At 46.5% G+C, this 15,076-nt stretch overlaps 1 protein-coding gene across 9 annotated transcripts in view; it reads right to left on the bottom strand.

Annotated features, from left to right (window-relative positions):
- Window positions 1-15,076, bottom strand: part of SPO11 (SPO11 initiator of meiotic double strand breaks) — a 308,074-nt gene that overhangs the window by 8,541 nt on the left and 284,457 nt on the right. For 7 of the 9 annotated variants that reach the window (XM_063963476.1, XM_063963477.1, XM_063963475.1 and 4 more), the window contains 6 exons: window positions 15,034-15,070; window positions 5,083-5,192; window positions 4,908-5,025; window positions 3,505-3,542; window positions 725-801; window positions 209-320 (listed from right to left, as the gene is read on the bottom strand). In XM_063963476.1, coding sequence (XP_063819546.1) covers window positions 209-320; window positions 725-801; window positions 3,505-3,542; window positions 4,908-5,025; window positions 5,083-5,192; window positions 15,034-15,070 — 492 coding nt within the window. The remainder of the gene's footprint in view (window positions 1-208; window positions 321-724; window positions 802-3,504; window positions 3,543-4,907; window positions 5,026-5,082; window positions 5,193-15,033; window positions 15,071-15,076) is intronic. The other 2 variants (XM_063963471.1, XM_063963478.1) reach the window with 2 other exon arrangements.

Below are 15,076 nucleotides of genomic sequence, written 5' to 3'. Positions count from 1 at the left end.
AGAAGCCCAGGGCTGTGAAACTAACCATGGGGAAGGGACATGCTGTAATACTTCGCTCCACCTCTAGGGCATAATACAGTTTTAATAAACGTAATCTAGTCTCTTAGATCTCATTTTATTGTGTTACATAATGTTGAATTTTACCAGTGAAAGGAAAAGTGTATGCACAAATTAGATAAACATGATGCGCAGAGCAGTGTAAGCAAACCTCTTTCTTCCATAGTGGCTGGCAGGAGACATAGGGCCTCTTCTGTAAACTCAGTAGCTTCCTTTGGTCCAGAGCTGACAATGGAATTAAGGCTTGGCAAGGGATGTTCAGTCTGAAATAGTAATAGGAGGTATTACACTTACCTGTCCAATGAGACAAGTAACAACTCTACATCTAAGGTATCTCAAATGGCAGTATTTAAACATAACACCTAACATTAGCCAAAAGCTCTAATCTAAACCTAACTACAAATGAACTGTATCTCAAGATCTAGATCTGTCAAAATCCTATCATTACTCTTGTTTTCTTCCCCAAGTAGTATAAAATGCAGGAAACCCTCTGAGAACATAGTATGGACCACTGGAGACAGAATTTACACCTGTTTGTCTTGTACTGTTTTCTCTGGATACAGCTGCAAGGAGCTCCTTGTGAATTAGACAAGGGAGAGTGGCCCACTGGGACCTAATGGTGCACAGAGGCCCCAATCCCATCATAGACAGTTATAACATCTCTCACCTCTCTATGTCGGAAGGCAGCAGACCAAGCCAGGCAATAGATGGTACTGTTAAATTATGAGCCTCAAATGACATTGACTGAAAGAAAAGGCTATAGCTTACAGGTTGAAATGTACTTTTGTCCAACAATTTCAGCAGCTGAAAAATACTAGCTAGAGCCAGGTTACCTTTACAACACTGGTGTTCAAACAAGATACTGTATAATAAAGTTGTAAATAAGGTCTAAAACATGTACAGGGCACAACAAGTTATGCTGCAAATATCTATCTATCTATCTATCTATCTATCTATCTATCTATCTATCTATCTATCTATCTATCTATCTCACACACACACAGGGACGGACTGGGGACTCCGTCCGGCCCTGGCATTCGTGCGCGCGTGTGCCGAAGACACGCGTGCACAAGAAAGGGGGCGCACGCTCCATGTAAAGGGCGCGCGGACACTGCAAATGGGGGCGTGACGCGAGTCAGGGGGCGTGGACCCGCAGCACGCCCCCATATTGCTTAGCAACGGGACACGCCTTGCAGCGACGGCAGCAGCTGGGGACAAACCAGAGAGCCGGTAGCTGCGCTGAACTCAGCCTTCCCAGCTCTCTGTGGACCGGATCGGCCCACTAGACCATCAGCCCTTCTGGCATGTGCCAGAAGTGCCAGATGGCCAGTCCGGCCCTGCACAACCCTAAATCACCTTTCATTATTCTCAAAAAGGCTGTGAGTGCGGTGCTCTATGGATTAAGTTTGTATAAACACATAGATTAACACTGCCCTGCTAGGTTTCCACATGAGCACCCCTGCAGTTGGATATCAATAACTGTGAGTGCAAGTTCATCTCCTTATCCTAAGATCTTCACTGAACTCAATAGTGATTCAACGTTTCGGCAATGTTTTTGCGGTCATCAGTGCCTCCTGATTCTCTCTCTCTCTCTCTCTCTCTCTCTCTCTCTCTCTCTCTCTATATATATATATATATATACTAGCTTTTTGCACGCGGCTTCGCCCGCGTGGAAATCTTAATGCAATAAGACTATTTTCATTGCGCCCATCTTCAAGTTTCACTTCACTACCCAACCCCTAAAAGAATTAGCGTGAAGATACATAGCATATATGTTAACGGACAGTCTAGGGAACATATCAATTTTAAAAATGCATTCAGCAGTTCCCGAGTTTATCTCGTACAAACAAACAAACAAAGAAACAAACGCTCCTTACCCGGCGTTACTTGGGCTTAAATGTCATCGAGACTGTCACCAATCAGCTTAGTGACCCGAAAACTATGGATTTGACACTGATGTCGGTCATTTTGGACATTTTATTTTTCACCCCTTCTCACCCCCCATGCCGATGGGGCTAAACTTGGGTGTCACTATTCATCTCAGCGACCCCAAAAACTATAGTTTTTTACATGTCACACCCTTCCTACCCCCACCCCTAGGGTTGTAAGTCATGTGTACCAAGTTTGGTGTAAATATGCTGGAACATACACACACACACATACATACATTTTTATATATATATAGCTATACTGTATATATTGATCCAGTTTAGTAAAATGGCACAGGTTTCAGTACCACTGGAGACTATAATTAATTTTATTTCATACAGTCCCAATTGACAGGACATCTGCTGTTCACACACAGCAAATTCTGCCCTCAAAATAAGATGCTCATCTTGCACATTTCCGGTTCTGGTGCAGTTACATACTGTAGTTAGGAAGGTTAAAATAGCTAAAAGTATCTAAAAAAACAAACAAAACATTTGTCATTACAGCAAAGGGTAAATAAATATTCAGATTTATTTCTTAAATGAGTCATTCTAATAATGGGATGTAGTCAATATCCTGGCTCTCAGCATGCCAACAGTCAGAATTCCATCAGTGGAAACCCAACGCGCAAAATCTCAGCGGTAAGTATAAGGGTTATGGTTAGGCATTAGGGTTAGGCATTAGGGGAGGTTAGTGTTAGGCTTCCGAAGGGGACGGTTAGGGCTAGGTTGTGGAAGAGGTGGGTTTGGCATAGGGTTAGAATACTCACCGGGATAAATCGGGGTTTTGAAAGTCAGGATTCCGCTCTCAGGATTCTGACTTTTAACTTACTGAGCGCCAGAATATCATACCCAACCTCTAATAATGATATCTAGAAAACAATTTGTTTAAAGAAAGGCATCAATCCACTTTAAATCCAGTTAAAAGAATGTCCACGACCACCCCAACCGGCAGATATTTCCACAGTCTGACTTCCCATTTCGTGAACAACAAACATTCTTACTATTATTTTAACTGATACAGGTTGAGTATCCCTTATCCAAAATGCTTGGGACCAGAGGTATTTTGGATATCGGATTTTCCTGTATTTTGGAATAATTGCATACCATAATGAGATATCATGGTGATGGGACCTAAATCTAAGCACAGAATGCATTTATGTTTCATATACACCTTATACACACAGCCTGAAGGTTATTGTAGCCAATATTTTTTATTACTTTGTGCCTTAAACAAAGTGTGTGTACATTCACACAATTCATTTATGTTTCATATACACATTATACACACAGTCTGAAGGTCATTTAATACAATATTTTTAATAACTTTGTGTATTAAACAAAGTTTGTGTACATTGAGCCATCAGAAAACAAAGGTTTCACTATCTCACTCTCACTCAAAAAGGTCCGTATTTCGGAATATTCCGTATTTCGGAATATTTGGATATGGGATACTCAACCTGTACTATGAATTATTGTATATAATTCCAGCTTTTATTTTAGGTCAGTGTATACTCACCACAGAGCCGTACTTGTAGATGCACATTATCTCAATCCCTATTTACAACATAAAACAGATGTATCATTATATAGCGGGATGGAGCTTTGACATGTACAGAGTGTGCAGTCGTCAACATTTTTTTTAATTATTTTTAGTTACACTTTGCTGCCGAGCAAGTGCATCCAAACACTTCATGTATTGTGCTATTTATTACAGACTGAGCCCTTGACTTATGGGCCCACCCTGCACTCACAGCAGTGCTGGCTTGGAAAAGGGACAGAATGCACAGCCAGTCACAACAGGTTGATGATCCTCTGCAGTAATCCAGCCAGTTCCCTATCTGTTCTTCCCTTCATCTTTGTTCCAGCCCTCCTCTCCTGTTTCTCACTTGTCCCCCTTCGTTTTTCAGTTCCCTGCCGCTCGGCTCCATCAATCCTGCTCAACTCCCGCTTTCCCCTCAACATGGGCTAGTGCCCCTCTCCACCCCTCAGTACATCTGGCTGTGCAGAAGAAGACAGAGGAATCTGCGTCACAGCATTCAAGCTCTGCAGATAAGGTAATTGTTGGGATGAGATAATAATGTAATCTGTGTGGGACAGACTATGAATATTGTTGTGTTGATATAATTTGTGTGGAGTCTATTAATAAAATGCAAGATTTGGTGTGTTGTATTAATGTAAAGTTATAGAGCTATTAGTGTAATATTGGGGGTATTAATGTAATGTGACAGCAGGTAGTAGATATCAATTTAATCTGAGAATTATTCATGCAATGTAACAGTGGGTGTAAAGGAAAAAAATATTGGGCCTTTTTATTAAATGTGTGGCCTTTAATTTAATGAGTAGATTCAGGGTGCTGTTAATATATTATAAGGGCTAATAATAATTTCATGTAGGGTCTCTGGGAGTTATTTTTTTGGGATGTGGAAGGAGGACTATTTATTAAACATTGGTGAAGTGATTTAATGGTGGGGTTGATTGATGGGAGTGAGGCCTGGAGCAATGTCTCCCTACTTGTATTTATTAATGTACAGTCCATCAAAATAAAGATGTGGAAGCATAAGCATGGCGATGAATATTTATGGATACGCAAAGGGCAACCTTTATGTTCCATTATAAACTAATCCCTTTATCTTTGGCACCTTATTGGTGGTTTGGTTTCCAGACCCTGGAGCAATTATTGTTTTGTGTTTTCCTTCTACTTTGCATTTATTATTTTTCCTTATCCCTATATAGAGCATTATACATTTTGGATAAGGGATACTCAACCTGTATCACCATTGTGTTTTCTGAAGAAATGGTGGATGTCATAGGCAAATCACATTAGTAGTTCCCAATGTAGTAGTGTTTCTGTAGGTGGTTTCCAGCTTACATTGGGGAAAATACAGTATTTTACACTTCTTTAATATCTGAATATCATACCATGAGGGTCAGCATCAACCAAGGTGAAAATAGGGATATGGAAAGTGTCCCACAACTTTCGGGTAAAGAGTCTGGTGTTTAGATCAGGGACCCCTTTTCCCTGCCAATAAAAAAGGAGCTGAGGTTACAAACATCTCTGCATGTACTGTCTTGGGGTCAGAGGGTTAGTTCTCACCGTGATTAGGATGCAAGGACCAGACTTCCTGCAAAAGTCATCATCAAGAAGCCTCTGGAATGTTGCATCCTTTTCAATTATGAGTACAAACCGTGCACAGGTTCTCATGTCTTTAGTGTTAAAGAGCAAATGCATTCAATATATAATACATTACTACAGGATATTTGAGGTCTAGCTAGCCAGCAAATCCCCTGGTCTCAGTCTGACCCTGGTAACGAGCAGGTTGTTTCCATTCACAAATAACAAAATCACAGATTGATATGTGTACACGTGCAAGAACCAGGGCTTTTGATGTAAGTGTGAAGGGGTATAACTGAGCTAAATAACACACTTTAACAACTGAAGTTTTTCCGTTTAATGAAATCAGTCCGCCAAGCTGTCTGTTCCATACCTTTAAAAATAAGATTTTAAACCTACCGGTAAATCTTTTTCTCCTAGTCCGTAGAGGATGCTGGGGACTCCGTAAGGACCATGGGGATAGACGGGCTCCACAGGAGACATGGGCACTAAGAAAGAACTTTAGGTATGGGTGTGCACTGGCTCCTCCCTCTATTACCCCTCCTCCAGACCTCAGTTAGAGAAACTGTGCCCAGAGGAGACGGACAGTACGAGGAAAGGATTTTAGTTAATCTAAGGGCAAGATTCATACCAGCCCACACCATCCACACCGTATAACTTGGGATATACGAACCAGTTAACAGTATGAAACAACACAGCATCAGTCCGAGACTGAGGAAAACTGTAACATAACCCTTATGTAAGCAAAAACTATATACAAGTCTTGCAGAAGTAGTCCGCACTTGGGACGGGCGCCCAGCATCCTCTACGGACTAGGAGAAAAAGATTTACCTGTAGGTTTAAAATCTTATTTTCTCTTACGTCCTAGAGGATGCTGGGGACTCCGTAAGGACCATGGGGATTATACCAAAGCTCCCAAACGGGCGGGAGAGTGCGGATGACTCTGCAGCACCGATTGAGCAAACATGAGGTCCTCCTCAGCCAGGGTATCAAACTTGTAGAATTTTGCAAAAGTGTTTGAACCCGACCAAGTAGCAGCTCGGCACAGCTGTAATGCCGAGACCCCTCGGGCAGCCGCCCAAGTAGAGCCCACTTTCCTGGTGGAATGGGCCTTTATTGATCTTAGTAACGGCAATCCAGCCGTAGAATGAGCCTGCTGAATCGTGTTACAGATCCAGCGAGCAATAGTCTGCTTGGAAGCAGGAGCGCCAACCTTGTTGGCTGCATACAGGATAAACAGTGCTTCTGTTTTCCTGACCCTAGCCATTCTGGCCACGTAAATTTTCAAAGCCCTGACCACATCAAGGGACTCGGAATCCTCCAAGTCTCGCGTAGCCACAGGCACCACAATAGGTTGGTTCATATGAAAAGACGAAACCACCTTTGGCAAGAATTAAGGACGGGTCCGCAATTCCGCTCTATCCATATGGAAAACTAAATAGGGGCTTTTATGAGACAAAGCCGCCAACTCTGACACTCGCCTAGCCGAAGCCAAGGCTAACAACATGACCACTTTCCAAGTTAGATATTTTAACTCCACCGTTTTAAGTGGTTCAAACCAGTGCGACTTAAGGAAACTCAACACCACATTCAGGTCCCAAGGTGGACAAAAGGAGGCTGAATATGCAGCACTCCCTTGACAAAAGTCTATACTTCTGGGAAAGAAGCCAATTCCTTCTGAAAGAAAATGGATAGGGCTGAAATCTGAACCTTAATGGAGCCTAATTTTAGGCCCAAATTCACTCCAGTCTGTAGGAAGTGAAGGAAACGGCCCAGATGGAATTCTTCCGTAGGAGCATTCCTGGCCTCACACCAAGAAACATACTTCCTACATATACGGTGATAACGTTTAGCTGTCACGTCCTTCCTAGCCTTTATCAGAGTAGGAATGACCTAATCCGGAATGCCCTTTTCCGCTAGGATCCGGCGTTCAACCGCCATGCCGTCAAACGCAGCCGCGGTAAGTCTTGGAACAGACAGGGCCCCTGTTGTAACAGGTCCTGTCTTAGAGGAAGAGGCCACGGATCTTCTGTGAGCATTTCCTGCAGATCCGGATACCAGGTCCTTCGTGGCCAATCTGGAACAATGAGAATTGTCTGTACTCCTCTTTTTCTTATTATTCTCAACACCTTGGGTATGAGAGGAAGAGGAGGAAACACTGCCACCGCCTGAGGGTCTCTTGACCTGGCGCAATACCTCTGTAGTTTTTTGTTGAGGCGGGACGCCTTCATGTCTATCTGGGGCAGTCCCCACTGACTTGCAATCTGTGCGAAGACTTCCTGATGAAGTCCCCACTCTCCTGGATGTAGATCGTGTCTGCTGAGGAAGTCTGCTTCCCAGTTGTCCACTCCCGGAATGAACACTGCTGACAGTGCGCTTACATGATTTTCTGCCCAGCGAAGAATCCTGGTGGCTTCCTGCCATTGCCACTCTGCTCCTTGTGCCGCCTTGGCGGTTTACATGAGCCACTGCGGTGATGTTGTCTGACTGAATCAGAACCGGTAGGTCGCGAAGCAAAGTCTCCGCTTGACGAAGTGCGTTGTATATGGCCCTCAGCTCCAGCACGTTGATGTGAAGACAAGTCTCCTGGCTTGACCAAAGACCTTGGAAGTTTCTTCCCTGTGTGACTGCTCCCCAACCTCGGAGGCTTGCGTCCGTGGTCACCAGAATCCAGTCCTGAATGGCGAACCTGCAACCCTCTAGAAGGTGAGCACTCTGTAGCCACCACAGGAGAGACACCCTTGACCTGGGGGACAGGGTGATCAACTGATGAATCTGTAGATGTGACCCGGACCACTTGTCCATTAGGTCCCATTGGAAGGTCCTCGCATGGAACCTGCCGAAGGGAATGGCCTCGTAAGATGCCACCATCTTTCCCAGGACTCGAGTGCAGTGATGCACTGACACCTGTTTTGGCTTCAATAGGTCCCTGACCAGAGTCATGAGTTCTTGGGCCTTTTCCATCGGAAGATAAACCCTTTTCTGGTCCGTATCCAGAATCATGCCTAAGAAGGTCAAACGAGTCGTAGGAACTAACTGTGACTTCAGGATATTGAGAATCCAGCCGTGTTGTTGTAACACCTTCAGTGAAAGTGACACGCTGATCAACAACTGCTCTCGCGATCTCGCTTTTATGAGGAGATCGTCCAAGTACGGGATAATTGTGACACCCTGCTTGCGCAGCAGCACCATCATTTCCGTCATTACCTTGGTGAAAATCCTTGGGGCCGTGGAAAGCCCAAACGGCAACGTCTGAAATTGGTAATGACAATCCTGTACCGCAAATCTCAGGTACGCCTGGTGAGGTGGATATATGGGAACATGAAGGTATGCATCCTTTATGTCTAGGTATACCATAAAATCCCCCCCTTGTAGGCTGGCGATGACCGCTCTGAGCGATTCCATCTTGAACTTGAACCTTTTCAAGTATAGGTTCAAGGATTTTAAATTTAAAATGGGTCTGACCGAACCGTCCGGTTTCGGGACTACAAATAGGGTTGAGTAATACCCCCTCCCTTGTTGAAGCAGGGGAACTTTGACCACCACCTGTTGAAGACACAATTTTTGAATTGCATTTAAAACTATCTCCCTTTCTGGGGGAGAAGCTGGTAGGGCCGATTTGAAAAACCGGCGAGGAGGCACCTCTTCGAATTCCAGCTTGTAACCCTGGGAAACAATTTCTATTGCCCAGGGATCCACCTATGAGTGAACCCAGATGTGGCTGAAAAGTCGAAGACGTGCCCCCGCTGGGGCGGACTCCCTCAGCGGAGCCCCAGCGTCATGCGGTGGATTTTGTAGAGGCCGGGGAGGACTTCTGCTCCTGGGAACTAGCTGTGGTTAGCAGCTTTTTTCCTCTACCCTTACCTCTGGCAAGAAAGGATGATCCTCGTACTCTCTTGTTTTTATTTGACCGAAAGGACTGCATTTGATAATGTGGCGCTTTCTTCGGCTGTGAGGGAATATAAGGCAAAAAATTTGATTTACCTACCGTAGCTGTGGAGACCAGGTCCGAGAGACCTTCCCCAAACCAGAGCCGGCGCAAAGCGCTCAGCGAGGTCCGCAATGCAGGGAGGCGCCGAACTACCGAGGCGCTCTCCCCACTCAGCTGTTGTGCTACAGCATCCGCTTCTGCTGCGCCTGTCAAACTGACAGCCTGACATGCAGCAGCAGAGCAACAGCATCAAGGCACCTCAGCGCCGATCACCTACTGCTGTTGCTGCTGCTGTAGATAGGTGTTTTCCTGCTACAGCAGACTCAGACTAGCCGTCAAGTAGTCTAAGCTCTGCCCCTTCCCACAAGCCCCGCCCCCTCCACGGCCCGCGGCTCCCCGTGGATAGGGTAAGTTGAGGAAAGCTGCTTCTTTAATATCCCCTTTTCCGATCTCTGCGCTTTCTTCTCTTTGCTTAACCCCTTTATGATCCACTGCTTCCCACCAGTTTCCTCTGTGCACCAAATCTCCCACTCCTTTCTCCACTGTCAGCTCCACACTGCAGTTTTCTGTTCCTGTCTCCTTAATTCTCCTATTGTGGATACTATGTGTATGGTTATTATGTGTGTAAGGGGCACTACTATTGCACTATGGGGGGTCATTACAACCCGTTCGCACGCAGCGGTTTGTCGCTGCGGTGCAAACGGGTCTGGAATACCGCACTGCGCACGCGCGTCGTTGCGGGTTACGTCGCAGAGAACGAAGAAAGCGGTTGCAGAGGAGACGGCAAGAAGATTGACAGAAAGAAGGCGTTCCTGGGCGTCTCCAGGCCATTTTCGGGGAGTGGTGATGAAAATGCAGGCGTGTCACGGAGGGCGGATGTCTGACGTCAAAGCTGGCACCAGCATCGCAGGGATCGTCGCACTGGGTAAGTAAGTCTAGGGCTAGTCTTGTTTTGCTTTAAATTTTTTAAGCATAGCAGGGCTGCACAAGCGATCGCAGCCCTGCTATGCTAAAATACACTCCCCCATGGGCGTGGACTAGTTGATCGCAGCAGCAGCAAAAAGTTGCTGGCTGCGATCAACTCGGAATGACCACCTATGGGCCTTATTCAGAGTTGGACGCAGCTGTTGCGTTTTGCACGCACAGCCACGTCCAAAAGGTCTGCGCACACACCGCGGCTGTAGTGTGCGTGCGCAACCCTTCACTATGCGATTGCATCCCGGATGGATGCAATTGTGTAGTGATTGACAGGCGACAAGCATCCAGGGACAGCAACAGGGGAGGACAGCAGGAAATGCAGGCGTGTCGTGGCATTTTCGGGGCAGGCTGATGCATCGCGAAAACCTCAAATAGAGTTTGACCTCTGCCTATGCAGCATGGCTGCGTACGCAGGGGTACCGCCGTCATGTTTCCACTCATCAGCAGGCCCTGAAAATGGCAATGAGACGCCTGAGTTTCCTGCGAGTGGAAACATGGTGGCGGTACTCTATTTGAGGTTTTCATGAAGTGATCGCATCACAGGGTGGCGTCATACATGCTGGGTGGCCTTGCCCTGTTCTAGGCAGCCCCCAGCATGTGAGAAGTAATTTTGCTTAAACTGAGATCAACTCTGAATTAGCCCCTATGTGCATAAGAGGCACTACTACTGTGGGGATTGTGTGTGTGTGTGTGTGTGTGTGTGTGTGTGTGTGTACACTGCACTACTATTGTCGGCATTGTGCGTGTGTAAGCGGCACTAATACTGTGGGGATTGTGTGTGTGTGTGTACACCGCACTACTACTGTGGGCATTGTGTGTGTGTGTACACCGCACTACTACTGTGGGCATTGTGCGCCGCACTACTACTGTTGGCATTGTGCGCCGCACTACTACTGTGGGCATTATGTGTGACTGTTGTGTGTCATAACGTGAAAATGAGGCACTACTGTGTGGTGTAATGTGAATCAGGGACACTATGTGCAGTTTTATGTAAATAAGATTGTGCTATGTGATGTAATCTGAACTGGGGGTACTATTGTGTGGCCACTCCCCTTCCTTGAGATACCACACCCCTTTTGTGTGGCGGAGGGAGGGCGCAAATTTATAGTTTGCAGGGGGGCGCCGAACACCCTAGCACCGGCCCTGCCCCAAACAATTCCTCGCCCTTGTAAGGTAAAACCTCCATATGCCTCTTTGAGTCGGCATCACCTGTCCATTGCTGGGTCCATAGGACTCGTCTAGCAGAAATTGACATAGCGTTGACTCTAGAACCCAGTAGGCCAATGTCTCTTTGAGCATCCCTCATATATAAGACAGCATCTTTAATATGACCCAGAGTCAATAAAATGGTATCCTTATCCAGGGTATCCAATTCCGCCGATAAGGTATCTGTTCACGCTGCAACAGCGCTACAAACCCAAGCCGACGCTATCGCCGGTCTGAGTAAGGTACCAGAGTGTGTGTAAATGGACTTTAAGGTAGCCTCCTGCTTGCGATCAGCAGGATCCCTGAGGGTAGCCGTATCTTGTGATGGCAGTGCTACCTTTTTGGATAAGCGTGTCAACGCTTTGTCCACCCTTGGGGAGGATTCCCACCGTATCCTGTCCTTAGCCGGGAAAGGATACGCCATAAGAATCCTTTTGGGAATCTGCAGTTTCCTGTCTGGAGATTCCCACGCCTTTTCAAATAACTCGTTCAGCTCATGAGAAGGGGTAAAGGTTACCTCAGGTTTCTTTTGCTTATACGTATGTACCCTCGTGTCAGGGACAGGGGGTTCCTCTGTGATATGCAAAACATCCTTTATTGCAATAATCATATATTGAATACCTTTAGCCAATTTTGGCTGTAACTTTGCATCATCATAGTCGACACTGGAGTCAGAATCCGTGTCGGTATTAGTGTCTACTATCTGGGATAGTGGGCGCTTTTGAGACCCCGAGGGTCCCTGCGACATAGGGGCAGGCAGGGCCCGACTGTCTGCATAATTCCTGGACTCAGCTTTGTCCAACCTTTTGTGCAATAAATTCACATTAGCACTTTAAACATTTGCTCCACCTCCTCGCTAGGAAAGCCTTCTACCTCAGACATGCCGACACACGCGTACCGACACACCACACACTCAGGGAATCCTCTTATCTGAAGACCGTTCCCCCACAAGGCCCTTTGGAGAGACAGAGAGAGAGTATGCCAGCACACACCCAACGCTAATGACCCAGGAAAAAAAACACAATATGTTTACCCAGATAGCGCTGTTATAATGTATTTGCGCCAAATTATGTGCCCCCTCCCTTCATTTAAAACCCTCTTTCACCGTGGTAAGCAGGGGAGAGTCCGGGGAGCTTCCTCTCAGCGGTGTGCTGTGGAGAAAATGGCGCTGGTGAGTGCTGAGGAACAAGCTCCGCCCCCTCAGCGGCGGGCTTCGGTCCCGCTGAAAAATTAAAAAAACTGGCGTGGGATCTCTTTTATATACAGTGCCCAGCCTGTATATATACTTATTGCCAGATTTGGAGGTCCTTATTGCTGCCCAGGGCGCCCCCCCCTGCGCCCTGCACCCTTACAGGTACTGCCGTGTGTGTGCTGTGTGGGAGCAATGGCGCACAGCGTTACCGCTGTGCGTTACCTCTATGAAGATCTGAAGTCTTCTGCCGCCTCTGAAGTCTTCTTTCTTCACATACTCACCCGGCTTCTATCTTCCGGCTCTGCGAGGACGACGGCGGCGCGAATCTGGGACGAACGGCGAGGGTGAGACCCTCTGGAGCTAATGGTGTCCAGTAGCCTAAGAAACAGAGCCTAACATTAAAGTAGGTCTGTTTCTCTCCCCTCAGTCCCTCGATGCAGGGAGTCTGTTGCCAGCAGGCTCCGTGAAAATAAAAAACCTAACTAAAATACTTTCTTTCCAGGAAACTCAGGAGAGCTCCCTGTAATGCACCCAGTCTCCTCTGGGCACAGTAATCAACTGAGGTCTGGAGGAGGGGCATAGAGGGAGGAGCCAGTGCACACCCATACCTAAAGTTCTTTCTTAGTGCCCATGTCTCCTGCGGAGCCCGTCTATCCCCATGGTCCTTACGGAGTCCCCAGCATCCTCTAGGACGTAACAGAAAACTGGTTATAAGAAGGCTTACCATACTATCCCTTTAAACCGGGACACTAATGAATTACACAAGTTCTGTGGCCAACTTCAAGCCTGCATGTCACGTGGTTTTAATCAGCCAAAGAACCTGTGTAATTCATGAGTGTCCTGGTTTAAAGGGATAGTATACTAAGCCTATGTATCATGAAAATGATGATGGCTGTCAGGGGCAGACTTTCCACTAGGCATATGCCTAGGGACACCACTTGCTGGGCGGCACAGCAGCATCCTCCCCTCGCACATCAGAGCAGCTTCTGATCATTTTTTTTATGTAGCTGCACCAATGGGGAGATGATGGAGGGGTCGTGGGTGGCAAATTGTGTGCGCGGACAGGTTGGGGCTACCTGTTGGGTCCTAGAGGCTTCTCAGCCGTCATTAAGGGGGCAGAGCAACAGCAGCCTGTGTGATGCAGAGCCACCTGTCACAGCTGCTGGGCGGCTCTGTTTAAAGGGTTAGTATAGTAAGCCTAGTTATAAGAGTAGAGAATGTAAAATAGAGATTGGTTTGAAGTCTCTAAGGTGATTGATGGAATAAAATGAAGGGGCGTGACGAGCATAGAAAGAATAAAGTTAAATAACAGGCATGGAAAGAGACAGCCTTTACTAGTCACATTCTGAAACAGTTCTGGAAACCTAAATATCACAGTAGCAGTATGCCAATAGTAAAGAACACATTGGCTCCTAAAATATTAATATATTTTTAGTAAATACTTCAAACATAAGCTTACAATTTATAATAAAATGCAACAAGAAACAGTAGGAACCATATGTAAAGCCAGCGATTTGCGGAAGCTGACTAGATTCCAACGAGATAAATAAATATACAACTTAAAAAGTTAAATGATCATATAGTTTTGTGCTTGATCTCAGTGTACTGTATATGACACTGCCCACTTTCAGAGTGATCATCATGCAGACCCCAGTCGGGGCAGATAATGTAGACTTGAAATCAATATAAAATTCACATATACCATCACATCAATAAATAAATGTCTCTGTAAGACAGCATCCATCTTTTTGTCCACCATGTGTCTTATTGATGTTCGGTAGATATAGGGGTATATTCAATTGAAGTCGAAAGCTGCCGTCTGTCGAAAAGACGTCAGTTTTCGACTTTTTTAAGGTCGAAACGTGATTCGACCTATTCAATATAACCCCAAATTTTTCGACAAGTCGATGAATTCGACTTGTCGAAAAGCACGTGGATCGGCAGCTATGTGTAGAAAATGGTTTTGGCCCCCTTTTCGACCATCTCAATTCGACTTTAAAAAAAGTCGAGTGAGAGGGGGAGAGCAGCGCCGGAGCCGGGGAGAGACGGGGCAGGGACGGGGAGAGCCGAAGCGGGGACGGGGTGAGCAGCGCTGGAGGATGTCACAGCAGCATCCACCCGGCTCCAGCAAGCGAGACCTTGCTTGCTGGAGCCGGGTGGACGCAGCCGTGAGCGGCGGCTGTGAGAGAGGGGGAGACAGGGAGCGGCGGCTGTTAGAGGGGGGACGGGGAGCAGCGGCTGTGAGAGAGGAGGGACTGAGGGGGGGGGGGTGGGGGGGAGAGCAGCGCTACAGCAGTGGCAGCCGCTGCTGTAGCGCTGCTCTCCGCCGTCTGTCCGCGGCTCTCCCCTGTCTCCCCTCCCACATCTCAATTTTACTTTTTTAAAAGTCGAATTGAGATGTCCATTGATTAGCCCAGGTCGGATCCATTCCGACAAATGATTGTCGGAATGGATACGACTTCAATTGAATATACCCCATAATCTCTTATGTTCAGGTATGAGGAGCCGTCAGGAGGGGAAAAAGCACTTCAAAGTCAGTATACAGTACAACTTTGGCTTGGTTAATGGTTTGCAATTGGAAGTTTTACTTTCGTGCCTACTTTTAACAATGACTGTTAAAGGATACTTGTGATTCTTTCAACATTAGATGGCACAAGGACTCCCTAAAG

The sequence above is a fragment of the Pseudophryne corroboree genome, chromosome 3 (genome assembly GCF_028390025.1).
Source record: "Pseudophryne corroboree isolate aPseCor3 chromosome 3, aPseCor3.hap2, whole genome shotgun sequence".
NCBI classification, from domain to species: domain Eukaryota; kingdom Metazoa; phylum Chordata; class Amphibia; order Anura; family Myobatrachidae; genus Pseudophryne; species Pseudophryne corroboree.
The sequence above is the reverse complement of the archived record's forward strand: the minus strand, read 5'-3'. Positions and strand labels throughout refer to the sequence as shown.